An 18,143-nucleotide genomic window follows, 5' to 3' on the forward strand; every position below is an offset into this window, starting at 1 on the left:
GGGTGCTCAAAATCGTGAAGAGTTTAGAGCTTTAGATTAAAGGCAACACGAGGACAAACGTCCTTACGCTATGAGCTGTTAGGATTGGCAATGCATTGCCAGATAGGGGGTTGGATCCAGATTCAATGGTAATTTCAAAAGGGAATTGGATAAATATTTGAAGGAGAAAAAAAAAAGCGTAGGGATGTGGGGGAGTGGGACTAACCGGATTGCTCTTTGAAAGAGCCAGTACAAACTCAAAGGGTGAATGGCCTCCTTCTGTGCTGTACTATTCTATGCTTTACTTTGGTTGGGGGGGGGGGTGGGGGGGGGGGGGGGGGGTGGGGTGAGGGTGATGATGGATAGGGGGTTAACATTTCAGCCTTACCCATGTACATTTGAACATATGAATTAGGAGGAGTAGGAGTAAGCCACTCAGCCCCTCGAGCCTGCTTCACCATTCAATAAGACCATGGCTGATCTGATTGTAATCTCAACCTCACATCCATGCCTACCCCCGATAACCCTTCACCCCCCTTGCTCATCAAGGATCTACTCCTCCTTAAAGATATTCAAAGGCTCTGCTTCCACTGCATTTTGAGGAAGAGAGTTCCGAAGTCTCAGGACCCTCAGTGAAAAAATTCTCCTCACCTCTGTCTTAAATGAGTGACCCCTCATTTTTAAACAGTGACCCCCTAGTTCTAGATTCTCCCACAAGAGGAAACATCCTTCCACATCCAACCTGTCAAGACCCCTCAGGATCTCGTTTGTTTCAATCAAGTCACCTGTAGGGAGTCCCCGTTTTCCCTCAGAGACCTTCCCCACCCTCAAGTTCATGACACCAGATTCACAAGTTTATGGCTGGAACAGAATGACCAGCGTGACAAGTTTCTTCTGATCGTTCACAATTGCTTTACTGAATCACCCAAAAGCCCACAGTGCAAAACGCAAAATTTAAAACAACCTGTTCCCAGTACCTAGGAAGCCCCGCTGCTGTTCTGGAGGGAACATGTGGGAGGGTCCTGACAGTAACAATGAAGTGGTCCCTCTCCAGCCCCTAGGTTTAGTGTCACCTACCGTAACAAAGTGGCTCTTCTCCGAGTCAGTGACAATCCTCTCTTCATCAACATTGCAAATCCGTGCTTGATAGATCATCGAACACCCAGACAGTGACCAGTCTGGCAGCTGTAATGGATCAGATCACTTACTTACTGTTACTATCCTCCTCACTGTTACTGACCGCTCACCCACACTCTCACTAACTTCCTGCCCTCACTGAACCTCACACTGTTACTCTCATTCAAACTGTTACTCTCACTGACCCTCCCTGCTACTCTCACCCACCCTCACTGACTCTGTTACTGTCACTGATACTCTCACTGACTCTGTTACTCTCACTGACCCTCACTCAATGTTACTCTTACTGACCCTCACTGTTACTCTCACTCACTGTTACTCTCACTCACTGTTACTCTCACTCACTATTACTCTCACTGACTCTGAATCTGACTCTAACTCATTGTTTCTCTCTCTTTTCTCTCAGTCTCTGCTGTTAGAAGCTTCTGCTTTTGTAACTTCCGCGCGACCACAATCTAATTTCTCATTGGGTTATACCTTCCACTAACTTTCATCAGCCGCAGTGATTGGCTGTCTTTCTTAAAGGGATTGTCGTGTTCTTAAAGGGCGTCACTTATGTGTAATTTCCCGACAAAAAAAAATAATAGTTTTAAATGGTCTTCTCTCCAGATGAACAATTTTCACGGGATTTGCATTTTTCTAATCAGAGAAATTTATTCTTTACATCGAATTCCTTCCCAATTTAAGGCACGTTACAAAAATGTTAAAAACTTATTTTGAGGCCAAAATATTTGTTGATGTTTCACTGTCCAGTGACATTTGAAGCATCAGTAAGAGATGAGAAATATATTAAGCATATTAAAGTTTAAAGTGTTAAACTGTTTTTGGTTAAGTTGGCAGCACTGGTCTCTGAGTCAGAAAGTTGTGAGTTCAAGTCTCACTCCAGAGACTTGGGCACAAAAATCTAGGCTGACACACTTGGTGCAGTACTGAGGGAGTGCTGCACTGTCAGAGGCGCTGTCCTTCCGATGCGAAGTTAAGCCGAGGCCCTGTCCTCTGGTTGATGTTAAAGAGCCCGTGGGGCTATTTCGTAGAACTTATCGCTAATGTCCTACCCAATGTTTATTCCTCAATCATCATCACAAAAACAGATGATCTGGGCATTATCACTTTGCTGCGCACAAATCAGCTGTCGTGTTTCCTAATTTACAGCAGTAACTATGCTTTAAAAGTACTTAATTGGCTGTAGAAGCAGTTTGGGATGTCTTGAGTTCATGAAAGGCGCTAAAGAAATGCAAACCTTCCTTTAAATCATTTTTAAAGAATTCAAGGGTCTGGGGGATATAGAAACACATTTAAACATATGGGGGAGGGGAGTGCTTTGAAAATATAAATAAAAATAAAGCACTTTTTTCAACTACCGGATATCACAGAATTTAACAGAATAGACATTTGGCCCATTGTGCCTGAACCAGCTCTCGAAATTAGCATTATGACCTAGTGACATTGCCCTGCCTTTTCCCCATACCCCTGCACATTTTTTCTATTTAAATAATCATCTAATTCCCTTTTGAATGCCTCAATTGAACCTGCGTCCACCACACTTCTGGGCAGTGCATTCATGACCCATAAGACATAGGAGCAGAATTAGGCCATTCGGCCCATCGAGTCTGCTCCACCATTCAATGAGATCATGGCTGATCTGATAAGCCTAGACCCAAACCACTCATTGCGTGAAAGAGTTTTTCTCACGTCACATTTGCTTCTTTTGAAAATCACTTTAAATCTGTGCCCCCTCGATCTTGATAATTTTACAAACGGGAACTGCTTCTCCCTATCTACTCTGTCCAGCCCCCTCATGATTTTGAGCATTTCTATCAAATCTCCTCTTAGCCTTCTGAGAACAGTCCCCAATCTATCTGTGTAGCTGAAGTTTCTCATCCCTGGAACCATTCTTGGACCACTTCTGCACACTCTCCAACGTGTTCACATCGTTCCTATAATGTGGCACCCAGAACTCCACACAATACTCCAGCTGAGGACTAACAAGTGTCTTATGTAAATTAAGCATAACCTCCTTGTTATTTACCTATCCACCTTCCTATCTCAGAAGGACTTTACAGCTAATGAAGTAGTTTTTGATGTATAGTGACTGTTGCAATGTAGGAAAAACAGCAGTCAATTTTGCACATTGCAAGTCCCACTGTTACGACTGGGATGGGAGGAGCGTGTGAATTATCAAGCCCCCCTACTCCACAGGCTGTACCATTAAATCAAATGTTTAATTTTCTCGCCGAAATAGCTAATTGTGTACCTCTATTGCCCAGAAGAAAAGAGGCTCTGACCAGACTTTTTTCAAACATGCAGAATGATTAATTTATTTTTAAAACAAATCTTATTTTAACAAGTCGCAAATATTGCTTAACATACAATTGTGATCGGGAAGTATAACTATCTATCTCTTCCTAAAGAATTCCCCCAACGCACACACACACACACACACACACACAAACACACAAACACACACACGCACACAAAGGGCAAACAGATAGAATCTCTCCCTCTGCAGAGATGGGCTTTGGAGGATATGCGTTAAAAGATAAAGGATAAAGTCCACAGGTCCTCAAAGGTCTCGACCCGGAGTCCTCTTGTGTGCTGGCCCTGGTGGATGCCTGGAAGTTCTCACCACTAGTACAGCTTTGCAGGCCCAAATGTGGACTATTTACAATCAGTCGAGGGTTCTCTGGCTACAGGTTGATAGCTACACACAATTTTATGAAAGGTAGAGAGAGAGGGAGCCAGTGAAGGTAGCCTTCTTTCCTCAGCTTGTTCTTCAACAAGACTGCCTTCAAAACAAGCAGGTTCACAACTTAAGTTTTTTCCCTCTGCTATGTGATTGCTTTTTTTGTCTCCCAGTTTCATTAATTAAAGTGTTTTGCAGTTCAACACAAACAAACAACTTCTCCTCCTCAAGTACCATATAGATCAGGTGATTCCTTGGAAAAGGCCTGCGTGTTGACGGTCCCGAGGTGAATTTATGATTTTTTTTAAAAAATCCCAGGTTAGCATCCAGATGACCAGATTATGCCAGGTCCTTCCATTTTGTAAAACAAAACTTCAGTCTTGAGAGGCATTATTCTAACACCACAAACAACAAATTGAGAATGACCAGATTATCAGATTTTGACGCAGGGCTAAACATTGTCAAAGACACTGGCAATATTCCCCCTGTTCTTCAAAGTAGTGTGATGGGATCTTTTGCATCCACCAGAGCAGGCAGATGGAGCCTCAGTTTAACTTTTCATTCCAAAAGTTAGCATTTCCACCAGTGTAGCATGCCCTCAACACTGCACTGTCAACTTTGACCTCTGAAGACCTAGAGTGGGACTTGAATCTGCAACTTTGGTGTTGCCAACTGCAATTACATTTGTTCCTGGAGGTTTCATCACATGACTTGCCCCCATGCTCTGCCATTCATTGGCCAACACATCCACCCTTGTGATGTACTGCCTTCCAATGTCATTTGGAAAGGAAAAAGACTTGATTACCCAATTGGACGATGCTAGGCTCTGTGCAAAACACACATTTCTTCCCCTTTTTCAATATTTTTATATCTGCAAGAGAAATGTTCAAAGAAATTGACAAAAATAAACAATCTATTTAAATGTCCCAGTGATTTTTCTCCAGGATTGCGCACAACAGTGCCCTAGAGATTGATCTTCAATTCTTGGAGACTCCAGGTCGAGCCGAGAGAGTTGGCAACACTAGCTCAGTGCCACCGAACGAGGCATAGGCTGGATTTCCCCAGAGCAAGAGAGATCAAAACAGCAAATTTTTTTTTTGAAACAACCCGGCGAGTCAAATTTCAAATGAGAGAAGCCGGGACCCTGAATATTAATTAGTTGTAAGGTTGCTGTGCCGGGTAGATGGAAAGCTGGTGAGAAGGGCAGTAGGACCCGGGGGAGTGAGTGAGTGCGGGCGGACCGGGCAGTAAGCCTCCCGGGCCGCGTTCTAAAGTGGTCTCGTGCTCCTGGGCCGCGTTCGAACGTGGTCCCGTGCTGCGTTCTAAAGTGGTCTCGTGCTCCCGGGCCGCGTTCTAAAACGGGCTGGTGCCCCCGGGCCGTGTTCTAAAGCGGCTTGGATACATTGTGTCGAGCGGCTGCAGATTAGATACAGTTTCGTTCAAGGCGGCTACAGTAGGTGACGGTAATACCAGACGGTCAAATAAATGCAATTCAACTTATAGGAGACCAAACTCCTCTCCCAAGTCTGTATGCACAATGGCTTTTCTCCATTCTTGCTCAGGCATGCACTGCTTTTCTTTTTCTGACCCATTGCGCATCCCAAACGCTATTTTTTTCTCAACAACGTGCCATTCAGCGCTGCCTTGCTTTGTCTTGGCTAAGACTTGGTCGGGTGGTGTGAGTGGTGGTGGTGGTGGGGGGTGGAGGAATTGACTGAGGGTCACTGCTGCGTATGTCCAGCCAGGGCCACCCTCTGCCCTCCCAACGGGCAGCACTTATCAGCAGGTGAGCTGCCCTGGGAAACCCTGCAAACGTCAGGTCAGACTTCAGGAGGGTGTTACTCGTTATTGTTGATGTTGGACTGATGCTCCCTGGGCAGATGCACCCTTGACTGGAGATTTCCCAATTCAAGGCAGTAAATAGGCTGCCCAGCCGGGGCCTGTCAGTTGTCCAGCGGTGACCTTTCCGGGAGAGAGGGACGCAGAAAAGGTAGGAGAGGGTTATTCCATGGGGTTAGGTTGAATGTTGTCCTGCAAGTACTTCAGGGCAACTGTTGTTGATGTATAAGTTTTGGATCACTTCCTGCTCAACTCCAGGTAACCCTGCTAATGAGTGGCCTGGTTGGGCGAATAATGAGATTGGATAGGCAGATGGCAATATAATGGTAATGTCACTGCACTAGTGATCCCAAGGCTCTTGGGACAAGGGTTCAAATCCCATAGCAGCTGGTGGAATATTTAAATAAATTGAAAGCTAGTCTCAGATTGTTAAAAACCCATCTGGCTCACTCATGTCCTTTTAGGGAAGGGAATCTGCCGTCCTTGCCTGGTCTGGCCTACATGTGACTCCGGACCAGGCTGCTAATTTGCAGGGTTACCCGGAGTCGAGCAGGAAGTGACAGCAGTACTCTTCCCAAAACCCATACATCAACAGGCTGAAATGGCCTAGCAAGACACTCAGTTCAAGGGCAGTTAGTGGTGGGTAACAAATGCTGGCCTTGCCAGCGATGCCCGCATCCCACGAAAGAATGAGAGAGCTATTTTACCTGTCAGGAGGTAATTCAAACTGTAGACTGCACGGTGAACCCAGTCCATGGTAACTTGTCTATTTGAATTGGACCTCGAGTGGTGACAGTCTGGTGCCTGGTGTCATGAGATAAAAATCAGCCACACAAGTGTACTATTCCACCACCCCCCCCCACTTCGCAGGGCTTCACCAAGGATGTAGTCTAACCAGAAGTCCAATCAAACTAAAAAAATTGCCATGTAAACTCCCAATCACTATTTCATTATCGTGATCAGTTATTTCAGAGAAGGGCTGGGGAGTTCTCCCCTGTGTCCTGGGCCAGTATTTATTCCTCAACCGCCATATGATTTGGTCGTCGTCACATTGCCGTTTGTGGGATCTTGCTGTGCGCAAATTGATTGTTGCATCTCCCACTTTCCAATAGTAACTACTTTTCAAAAGTACATGATTGGCTGGCTGTAAAGGGCTTTGGGACATGCTGAGGCTGGGAAGGGCGCTGTATAAGTTCAAGACTTTATTTTGTTTTCTCCCCCCACCCCCCACCCAGAGGCCATGTCCGGAGGAGCGAGCAAAGTTCAGAGTCAGCACGGGAGGTGGACAGTGTCGAGCAGCGATGAGGAAGATGCTGAGCCTGCTCGACAGACGGGAGGCCCCTTCCCACTTACACAGTCTGTCAGGAAAGACTATGTATCAGATTCAGACGAGACGGTGGTGGACGAAGGAGAATTTGGGGCTGCAGACTCTGGCCAGGGGAATACCACATCCAGCACCCACGGACCTCCAGGATCCGGTCATTCCAGGGAATCCCCCCCGAGCCCTCATGCATCTGCAGCTAGGAAAATAGGGCAGGAACCTGTCTCAAACCCGATTAAAACTGAAGCGCCCTCCCCTGCGCTCAAACGGCTAAGACCGTCATCTGAATCGGGGTGGGGGGTCTCCAGCAGCGACGAGGAGCCTGACACCAAAGCAGAGGCGCGACAGGTCAAGGAGGAGCTGGTCGACCAGAGGAGCCCAGGTCCGATGAAGAAGAAACAGCGCCCGGAAGGAATGCACCATCATTGTCCCTCGGCGGGTTCAGCAGCTGCCTGGTCACCCAAACCGGAGAGCGACGATGAGACCTTAGACAGGTGGGACGTGCTGGAGAAAGCCAAGTCCTTCGGTTTCTATCTGACCAAAGTCTCTGGCATCCCAGCCAAGGACAACTGTGGGGCACTTCATATAAAAGGTAAGGCATTGGCTGATGCTTTCGAGTGTTTTTGGGTCAGAGGTAATTATCTGGGCCATTTAGCTGAGGCCACATTCCCATTGTATGCTTAGCTGAGGCGAGAGAAAAACAAGGCATTGTTTGAATTTATATCCTCGATTTTATCAATCACTCCCTCCACTCATGCTGATCTATGGTTCCACTAGCTATGACCATATTGGCCTGCAGAGACATTGGCGAGCAGCCAATTTGACCAAAGGGAAACACGGCCTGATTTTCCCCCTCTGGCACTTGGCGGCTGTCACCACTGTGTAATCTTGAGGGGTAACGATGATTGATATTATGCTGTTTGGTTTTCAGCCATGGCTCAGGTGGTAGCACTCTCACCTCAGAGTCAGAAGGTTTTGGGTTCAAGTCCCCACTCCAGAGACTTCAGCACAAAATTTAGTCTGATGCGCCCAGTGCAGTACTGAGGGAGTGCTGCACTGTCAGAGGTACCGCCTTTTGGATGAGACGTTAAACAGAGGCCCCATCTGCCCTCTCAGTTGGACATGAAATATTCTATAACTAGATTAGCAAAGGAAGGGGAAAAGATTAGAAAGATCTCCTGATAAGGTTACATGAAGAAAGGTTGGAGGAGCTCATGTGGAACAGAAACTCAGAAGTAAACCCTTGGGCCAAATGGCTTGTTTCTGTGCTATAGGCTTTATGTAACTATTTTAAAAAAGAGCTGGGGTGTTCTCCCTGATATTCTGGCCAGTATTTATCCTTCAGTCAATATTACTTTTTAAAAAAAAAAATCTGATAATTGTCACATGTTTGTGGGGTCTTGCTGTGCGTAAATTGGCTGCTGTGTTTCCTACATTACAACAGTGACTGAGCTTCAAGTGTATTTCATTGGCTGTAAAACGCTTTGGGATACTCTGCAGGGGGAGATGGTGGCAAAGTTGTAATGTCACTGGACTAGGTTGTTGCTCTGGTGTCATGGGTTCAAATCCCACCATGGCAGCTGGTGGAATTTAAATTAGATTAATAAAATCTGGAACATAAACCTAGTCTCAGTAACAGCGACCATGAAAACTGTCATCGATTGTCATAGTAACCCTTCCGGTTCACTAATGTCCTCTAGGGAAGGAAATCGGCCACCCTTACCTGGTCTGGTCTACATGTGACTCCTGACCCACAGCAATGTGGTTGACTCTTAACTGCCCTCTGAAATGGCCTAGCAAGTCACTCAGTTCAAGGGCAATTAGGGATGGGCAACAAGGCTCACAATCCATAAAAGAATAAATAAAAAAGCCACGGAAGACTCTATAAAAATGCCTTTTTCCCCTGCCCCACGCTCCCAGACTTAGGCACTGAGCCCAATGGTAGCACATTTACTACGTCCTGTTTAAGACTGACCGACTGGTGGATGACTGCAGTGTCATTGCTCGTCACCCCCAATCTCCTCAATCCTGCATTCATCGGTCGATGAATGTTATCAAAATGAAAAACTCCTATATCAAGCCACACCTGGCCAGCCACATATTCCACCCCATATTCTCAATGGCAATGTCTTGGCCAATCAGAGTTGACTTGCCAACCGATTGTCCCCCCCCATTTTCTCCTGTAGCATTAATCATTAATGTAGAGAGGTAATTTAATTACTCAAAAATTCTGCTTTACACATTGCAGTGATTAGTCTGGTGCCCTGATCACCTTGTGTAGACATGATTACAAACGTGGTAACTCCTCCCAGTTCGCCATTAACAACAACAACTTGCAGTTAAATAGCATCTTTAAAATGGTAATGGTAAACTGTAGTCCCAAGGTGTGTCTCAGGAGCATCATTGAAGAACACTGAGCCACAGTGGGGGGGGTGGGGTGTGGTGTGGGGGGTGAAAGCAGCCAATGATGAGACCCTGAAAAATCTTTTATTTGTAGCTAACTTAAAATGGCTCTGGGTGAAGAAAGGGGTAGTTGACTGTAGAGGCCACATCTTGCTCCAATTTGTGGACCAGATCCACACACCCGATGCAGCTGAGGTGTTCATGCTGGGTTTCAGAAAGCAAAGTCATTGATGATTAAAAATTGGAATTTTAATGAATGTATTTCAAGGACGTTGATCAGGAAATAATAATCATTTTTGTGCATTTTTACAGTCATTACAGCACAGAAGGAGGCCATTCAGCCCAAGTTTGCAGAACTTTCTAAGTGTGTCTTCATTTTTCTTTGGTCTTATTAATTGCCTCTTTGTTAGACTGCAGCTCAGAGAAGAACCCAAAATGATGTCAAGTTTTTTTTCTTAAACACTCTTTCTTGCAGATATTTTATCTCCGCTGTTTGGGACGATTAAAGCTTCTGCTCAGGTGAGAAGACTCCTGTCAGGTACAAGTCTCACAATGTGGGGCCAGACTGAGCTTAGCACAACCTGGGAAAAGAAACTGGGATTGTTTTCGTTAGATCAGAGAAGAGTTAAGGGGAGATTTAATAGAGGTGTTCAAAATGATGAATGGTTTTGACAGAATAAATGATAAGAAACCATGTCCAGTGGCAGAAAAATCCATAACCAGAGGTGCTGGGCAAAAGAACCAGAGGGAGATGTGACGTTATTTTACACAGTGAGTTGCTATGATCTGGAGCACGCTGTCTGAAAGGATGGTGGAAGCAGATTCATTGATGACTTTCGAAAGGGAATTGGATACATTCTAATTGGCTGGCTCTTCCAAAGAGCTGGTACAGGCAAGATGGGCAGAATGGCCTCCCGTGCTTAAGAACCTGTTTCAGCCGATGGTAATCCTCTGATTAAACAATTTCTGTCCTACACCTGTCTTAAACTTGTCCTTTCCAGTCCTGACCCTGTTGATCAGCCATGCTAACGTGGCTTAAAGTTCATAAGGTCCCTTTGATGCAGCTCTTTAAGACAGTTGTGCCTGAACTTTACTCCTCATGGCTCTTTCCTCTCCAACAGCCTCTGATGTTTTTCCTAATGCGTGTGTTGGTAACCTCCCAAACCCATGACCCTCCACCACCTGGAAGAACAAGAGGAGCAGATAGATGGGGACACCACCACCTGGAAGTTCCCCTCCAAGCCACTCACCATCCTGACTTGGAAATATATCGCCGTTCCTTTACTGTTGCTGGGTCAAAATCCTGGAACTCCCTCCCTAACAGCACTGTGGGTGTACCTACACCACATGGACTGCAGCGGTTCAAGAAGGTGGCTCACCACCAGCTTCTCAAGGGCAATTAAGGGATGGGCAATAAATGCTGGCACTCCCTCGAAGGCAAATATATCTTACCTTAGATAAGGAGACAGAAATTGCACACAATACTCTTGTGTGGCCTCATTAAGGCCTGATATAATTGCAGTAAGACTTCTTTACTCTTTTGTTCATTAATGGGATGTGGGCCTCGCTGGCTGGGCCAACATTTATTGCCCAACCCTAATTGCCCCTTGAGAAGGTGGTGGTGAGCTGCCTTCTTGAACCGCTGCAGTCCATGTGGTGTAGGCACACCAACAGTGCTGTTAGGGAGGGAGTTCCAGGATTTTGACCCAGCGACAGAGTAGGAACGGCGATATATTTCCAAGTGACACCCACACACCAAGGACTGCTGCTTTGCAGGAGGACTTGTTTGCTGTTTAAAGAAATAAAACCAATAATGAATGTTTTTCTATTTCAGTTTAATTACTGCATTGATATTCCTTGGTTGGTGAAGCAATACCCAGAAGAATTCAGGTGAGTCTCAATTGCTTCTTTGCTGAAGTAACTAAACTCGTGAAGATTGCAGAGCGCTGTGCTTTTAATTGGGTGCTGTGACTGTGCCAATCACTACAGTGCCCGTAAATACTGAACCAGGGTTCATGGAACCTATGCCACCCTTGCACACACCTCGATTGTCTTGTCTGCTATTCCAGTGCTCACTAAGCATTGCCAAGGCACAAGATTTTGTTGCAGTGCGTGATGATCTTCTACCCAGATCTGCTTGGGGCTGGGCATTTTGACTGCCTTGTGTGCGCAACATTGTAGCCCTGCAGTACAGTACTGAGGGAATGCTGCACTGTCTTTGAGAAGAGATGTTAAACCAAGGCCCCATCTGCCCCATCAGGTGGACATAGTGGCATAATTCTGAAGAAGAGCAGGGTAAGTTATCCCTAGTGTTGTGGCCAATACACGACCATCAAACACAAAAACAGATTATCTGGTCACTATCACGTTACTGTTTGTGGGAGCTTGCTGTGTGCAAATTGGCTGCTACATTTCCTATATTAGAACTGTGACTATTAAAGCATGTCATTGTAAAGTCCTTTGGGATGTCCTGAGGTAGTAGTGCAAGACGCTATATAAATACATGTCTTCTCATTTTAAATCTTGCAAATAAATATCATAAACTCAGCCAACTTCATTATGATCTTGTCATAAGAATAGGAGCCCCTCCAGCCTGCTTCACTATTCAATAAGATCATGGCTCATCATCTACCTCAGCTCCACCTTCCGAACTATCCCCCAAATCACTTAAATCCATAAATGTCCAAAAACCTATGGGTCTGAGCCTTGAATATATTAGCTGAATGAGCATCCACTGCTCTCTGGGGTAGACATGTTCGAAGATTCACAACATTCCGAGTGAAGAAATCTCCCCTCATCTCAGTCCAAAATGACTGAACCCTTATTTTCAGACTGTGACCCTATGTTCTAGATTCCCACAGCCAGGGGAAACAGCCACTCAGCATCTACTCTGTCAAGCTTTTTCAAATCTTATATGTTTCAATGAGATAACCTCCCACCCTCTTAAACTCCAGGGAACATAGGCCTAGTCTACTCAATCTGTCCTCATAGCATGATCCCCTCATCACAAAACTCAACCTAGTGAACCTTTGTTGCACTCCCTCGAAGGCAAATATATCTTACCTTAGATAAGGAAACAGAAATTGCACATAATACTCTGGTGTGGCCTCATCAAGGCCTGATACAATTGCAGTAAGACTTCTTTACTCCTTTATTCATTCATGGGATGTGGGCCTCGCTGGCTGGGCCAGCATTTATTGTCTATCCCTAATTGCCCCTTGAGAAGGTGGTGGTGAGCTGCCTTTTTGAACCGCTGTAGTCCATGTGGTGTAGGCACAGTCACAGTGCTATTAGGGAGGGAGATCCAGGATTTTGACCCAGCGACAGTGAAGGAACGGCAATATATTTCCAAGTCAGGATGCTGAATGACTTGGAGGGGAACTTCCAGGTGGTGATGTGCTGTGTACTATAAGCTAACTTATCATTTGCTCTCCTAATTATTTGTTGTACCTGTACATTAATTTTCTGGAATTTGGGTACAAGAACACCCAGGTCCCCCTGAAAACCAGGACTTCCTAGTTCTTACCTTTTAATGTTCTTGCCCAGTCACCCAACCTGTCTCTATCCCTCGTTGTGTTCTCCTCAGTACTTAGTTTCCAACCTAACTTTCTGTTATCAGCAAACTTGGATGCATTACATCAGGCCCTTCATCTATGTCATTGATATAGATTGTAAATAGCTGAGGCTCAATCACTGATCCTTGAGGTAACCCACCAGCTGCAGCTTACCAAATTGAAAGTGATTTGTTTAATCCTGCTGTCTGTTTTCTGTCCGTTAACCAATCCTCAATCTATGCTACTATATTTCTCAATCCCATAAATCCTGATTTAATGAAATTAGCTATTGTGTGGCACCTTATCGAATCCTTTTTGAAAATCCAAATACACTACATCTACTGGTTCCCCATTATTTACCCTGCATCTTACACCCTTAAAACAACTAACAGACTTTCCAAACAGATTTCTCATGCATAAATCAATGTTGAATTTGTTTAATCATATCGCAATTTTGTAAGTGCCCTGTTACGGCATCCCTAATAATAATTTCCAGCATTTTGCCGACAATTGACATGGGGCTAACTGGCCTATTTTTCCCCACCCCCACCTCCCTGGTTTCTCTCTTCTTCCTTTCTTCAATGGCGCGATTACATTTGCTACCTACTAATCCACTGGGATGATTCCAAAATCTAGGGAATTCGGAAAGATCAAAACCAATGCATCCGCTATCTCTGTAACTACCTCTTTTAAAACAGTAGGATGTACAGGAGGTCATAAGAAATAGGAGCCGACATTGGTCATATGGCCCCTCAAGCCTGCTCCATCATTCTTAAGGTCATGGCTGATCTGATTGTGAACTTAACTCCACTTTCCTGCCTGCCTTGCATAACCCTCGAGATCAGAAATCTCAGCCTTGAATATATTCAGTTGCCCAACCTCCACTGCTCTCTGGAGGAGAGAATTCCCAAAGACTAATGACCCTCTGAGAGAAGAAATTCCTCCTCATCTCTTTGTTAAATGGGAACCCCCTTATTTTGAAACTGTGCCCCCTAGTTCTAGATTCTCCCACGAAGGGGAACATCCCCTCAGCAGGTCGACATGTAGGGGACTTGAAGGCTTATAACCCCATTAATTTCTCCAATTCTATTTCTTTTAACAATATTAATCTTTTGAAGTTCCTCAATCTCACTAGACCTTTGGTCTCCATTAGTTTTTGTATCTTCTAAAGACAGGTACAAAATATTCGTTTGATGTCTCTGCTGTTTCCTTATTCCCCATTATAATATCCCCTGTCTGTGCCTCAGGAAGTTTTGATTTCACTAATCTCTTCGTTTTTACCTACCTAGAGAAGCTTTTTTGACTAATGCCTCTTGGCAGTAATTGCTATCCTCATCAATAGACACAAGATAATGGAGGGAGGCAGGGGGTTCATGTTGAAGAGCAGTGTTGTGATGTCGAAATGCAGCATCAGTTGGCACACAGCAAGATCCCACAAACAGCAATGAGATGATGACCAGATAATCTGTTTCAGTGAAGTTGGTTGAGGGATAAATATTGGCCATTGGCCAGGGGGGAATGGCCCTCCTCTTCTTCGAAATAGTGCCATGGGATCTTTTACATCCACCTGAGAGAACCTTGGATCCGAAACACGTTAGCTCTGTCAGTGCTGCACTCCCTCTGTTCTACCCTGGGAGTGTTAGCCTAGATTTTTAAACTCAAGTCTCTGGAGTGGAACTTGAGCCCACAACCTGCTGACTCAGAGATGAGAGCATGTTGCCCATTGAACCGTGGCTGGAACTGTAGAAGAGTAAAAAGTCAAGAAGCAGGAAAACGCAATTCATCAATCTTCACTCTCCAATTGCTGAATTTCAGGACAAAGCCTTTACTGATTGTTCATGGCGAGCAGCGTCAGTCTAAAGCAGAACTTCACGGGGATGCACATCCATATCCCAACATCCGCCTCTGCCAGGTAAGGGAGAAACTGAATGTACAGCAGGATGGGCAACCCATATATTCTATAGGGTGAAGTCAGGGAGTCCTCTGCTTCCTATAGTTTACTATATATTCTATAGGGTTAGGTCAGAAAGTTCTTTGCATCCTATAGTTTAGTATATACTATATATAGTGAAGTCAGAGAATCCTTTGTACCGTATAGTTTAGCATATTCTGTCCACAATATTTGTTTTGCACCTTTAACATACACATGTTACACATCTCAAGGTGCTTAAATATGACACCCAGCCACGTTGGGAGATATTAGGGCAGATGACAAAAACGTTGGTCACAGAGGAAGGTTTTAAGAAATGTCTTAATGGAGGAGAGACATAGAGAGGTTTAAGGAGACAATTCTGGAGCTTGGGGCCCAGGCAGTTGAAGGCTTGGCCTCCCATGGTGGAGTGATTAAAATCAGGATGATTAGGAGACCAGAACTGGAAGGACGCAGGGATCTCGGGGTGGGGGGGTGTGGGGTTGTTGTAGGGGCTGGAGGAGATTGCAGAGATAGGGGAGGGGAGGGAGGGGCCGGGGCGCGGAAAGGCCATGGGGGAATTTGAAAACGAGGATAAGAATTTTAAAGCTGATGGACCAGGAGTCAGTTTAGGTCAGTGAGCACAGGAGTGACAGGTGAACGGGATCCGGCAGCAGTTATCAGTGTAATAAGAGAATAGTGCTTCCAATTACTGAATACCTCAAAGTGATGAGGGATGACAGCTTCAATATTAGCTTTGTTCAGTAATAATAATGCTGCCCATTTCAGCTATCCAAATGTATCTCAGTTGTAAAACAAAAACAGGATTACCTGGAAAAACTCAGCAGGTTTGGCAGCATCGGCGGAGAAGAAAAGAGTTGACGTTTCGAGTCCTCATGACCCTTCCACAGAACTTGAGTGAATCCAAGAAAGGGGTGAAATGTAAGCTGGTTTCAGGTGTGTGTCTGTGTCTGTGTCTGTGTCTGTGTCTGTGTCTGTGTCTGTGTCTGTGTGTGTGTGTGTGTGTGTGTGTGTGTGGTGGGGGGGGGGAAAGAGAGAGAGAGAGAAGTGGAGGGGGTTGGTGCGGTTGTAGGGACAAACAAGCAGTGATAGAAGCAGATCATCAAAAGATGTCACAGACAACAGAACAAAAGAACACATAGGTGTTAAAGTTGGTGATATTATCTAAATGAATGTGCTAATTAAGAATGGATGGTAGGGCACTCAAGGTACAGCTCTAGTAGGGGTGGGGAGAGCATAGAAGATTTAAAACTATTTAAAAATAATGGAAATAGGTGGGAAAAGAAAAATCGATATAATTCATTGGAAAAAACAAAAGGAAGGGGGAAACAGAAAGGGGGTGGGGATGGAGGAGGGAGCTCAAGACCTAAAGTTGTTGAATTCAATATTCAGTCCGGAAGGCTGTAAAGTGCCTAGTTGGAAGATGAGGTGCTGTTCCTCCAGTTTGCGTTGGGCTTCACTGGAACATGCAGCAAGCCAAGGACAGACATGTGGGCAAGAGAGCAGGGTGGAGTGTTAAAATGGCAAGCGACAGGGAGGTTTGGGTCATTCTTGCGGACAGACCACAGGTGTTCTGCAAAGCGGTCACCCAGTTTATGTTTGGTCTCTCCAATGTAGAGCAGACCACATTGGGAGCAACGAGTGCAGTAGACTAAGTTGGGGGAAATGCAAGTGAAATGCTGCTTCACTTGAAAGGAGTGTTTGGGCCCTTGGACGGTGAGGAGAGAGGAAGTGAAGGGGCAGGTATTGCATCTTTTGCGTGGGCATGGGGTGGTGCCATAGGAGGGGGTTGAGTAGGGGGTGATGGAGGAGTGGACCAGAGTGTCCCGGAGGGAACGATCCCTACGGAATGCCGATAGGGGGGGTGAAGGGAAGATGTGTTTGGTGGTGACATCATGCTGGAGATGGTGGAGGATGATCCTTTGAATGCGGAGGCTGGTGGAGTGATAAGTGAGGACAAGGGGGACCCTATCATGTTTGTGGGAGGGAGGAGAAGGCGTGAGGGCGGATGCGTGGGAGATGGGCCGGACACGGTTGAGGGCCCTGTCAACGACCGTGGGTGGAAAACCTTGGTTAAGGAAGAAGGAGGACATGTCAGAGGAACTGTTTTTGAAGGTAGCATCATCGGAACAGATGCGACTGAGACGAAGAAACTGAGAGAATGGGATGGAGTCCTTACAGGAAGCGGGGTGTGAGGAGCTGTAGTCAAGGTAGCTGTGGGAGTCGGTAGGTTTGTAATGGATATTGGTGGACAGTCTATCACCAGAGATTGAGACAGAGAGGTCAAGGAAGGGAAGGGAAGTGTCAGAGATGGACCACGTGAAAATGATGGAGGGGTGGAGATTGGAAGCAAAATTAATAAATTTTTCCAAGTCCCGACGAGAGCATGAAGCAGCACCGAAGTAATCATCGATGTACCGGAGAAAGAGTTGTGGAAGGGGGCTGGAGTAGGATTGGAACAAGGAATGTTCCACATACCCCATAAAGAGACAGGCATAGCTGGGGCCCATGCGGGTACCCATAGCCACACCTTTTATTTGGAGGAAGTGAGAGGAGTTAAAGGAGAAATTGTTCAGTGTGAGAACAAGTTCAGCCAGACGGAGGAGAGTAGTGGTGGATGGGGATTGTTCAGGTCTCTGCTCGAGGAAGAAGCTAAGGGCCCTCAGACCATCCTGGTGGGGGATGGAGGTGTAGAGGGATTGGACGTCCATGGTGAAGAGGAAGCGGTTGGGGCCAGGGAACTGGAAATTGTTGATGTGACGTAAGGTGTCAGAGGAATCACGGATGTAGGTGGGAAGGGACTGGACAAGGGGAGAGAGAAGGGAGTCAAGGTAACGAGAAATGAGTTCTGTGGGGCAGGAGCAAGCTGACATGATCGGTCTACCGGGACAGTTCTGTTTGTGGATTTTGGGTAGGAGGTAGAAGCGGGCCGTCCAACAACTCATCGACACCAACACCCACCTAGGACCCTCCACCCCTGCCTGTCCCTCCGTCCCCACCCCATCTTCCAATCCCAGCCCCAGCCGTGTATTCACTATACCCCCTGACCTTCCCCTCTCCGATGCTGAACGTTCAGTGCTCAGCAAAGGACTTAGTTTCATACCCTTACGCCCTCACCTCAATGAATTTCGGGCATGATGCTGAACTCTTCTTCCGCCATCTTCGTCTTTGGGCTCACTTCTTTGGGCAGGACTCCTCTCCCCGTTAAACGGATCCTTTCACCCACCTCCAATATTCTCCCTCCACCTGGACCCCTCCCTCTGGATTCTTACCTTCTCTTGATCTTTTCATTGAGAA

The 18,143-nt window shown here is 45.9% G+C and overlaps 2 protein-coding genes across 8 annotated transcripts in view; one reads left to right on the top strand and one right to left on the bottom strand.

The window, feature by feature from the left end:
- Window positions 1–1,406, bottom strand: part of efcab11 (EF-hand calcium binding domain 11) — a 97,243-nt gene extending 95,837 nt beyond the window's left edge. For both annotated transcript variants that reach the window (XM_041213948.1, XM_041213949.1), the window contains exon 1: window positions 1,057–1,406. In XM_041213948.1, coding sequence (XP_041069882.1) covers window positions 1,057–1,134 — 78 coding nt within the window. In that variant the 5' untranslated portion in view covers window positions 1,135–1,406. The remainder of the gene's footprint in view (window positions 1–1,056) is intronic.
- A 3,310-nt stretch (window positions 1,407–4,716) lies between these two features.
- The window catches only part of tdp1 (tyrosyl-DNA phosphodiesterase 1), a 127,604-nt gene continuing 114,177 nt past the window's right edge, over window positions 4,717–18,143 (top strand). The window contains exons 1-5 of one of the 6 annotated variants that reach the window (XM_041213849.1): window positions 4,717–5,262; window positions 6,874–7,551; window positions 9,838–9,881; window positions 11,197–11,252; window positions 14,732–14,828. In XM_041213849.1, the coding sequence (XP_041069783.1) occupies window positions 6,879–7,551; window positions 9,838–9,881; window positions 11,197–11,252; window positions 14,732–14,828 (870 nt within the window). In that variant the 5' untranslated portion in view covers window positions 4,717–5,262; window positions 6,874–6,878. Of the gene's footprint in view, window positions 5,263–5,491; window positions 5,790–6,873; window positions 7,552–9,837; window positions 9,882–11,196; window positions 11,253–14,731; window positions 14,829–18,143 lie in introns of those variants that run through there. The other 5 variants (XM_041213850.1, XM_041213845.1, XM_041213848.1 and 2 more) reach the window with 5 other exon arrangements.

This window comes from Carcharodon carcharias, chromosome 20 (assembly GCF_017639515.1).
Source record: "Carcharodon carcharias isolate sCarCar2 chromosome 20, sCarCar2.pri, whole genome shotgun sequence".
Classification (NCBI taxonomy): domain Eukaryota; kingdom Metazoa; phylum Chordata; class Chondrichthyes; order Lamniformes; family Lamnidae; genus Carcharodon; species Carcharodon carcharias.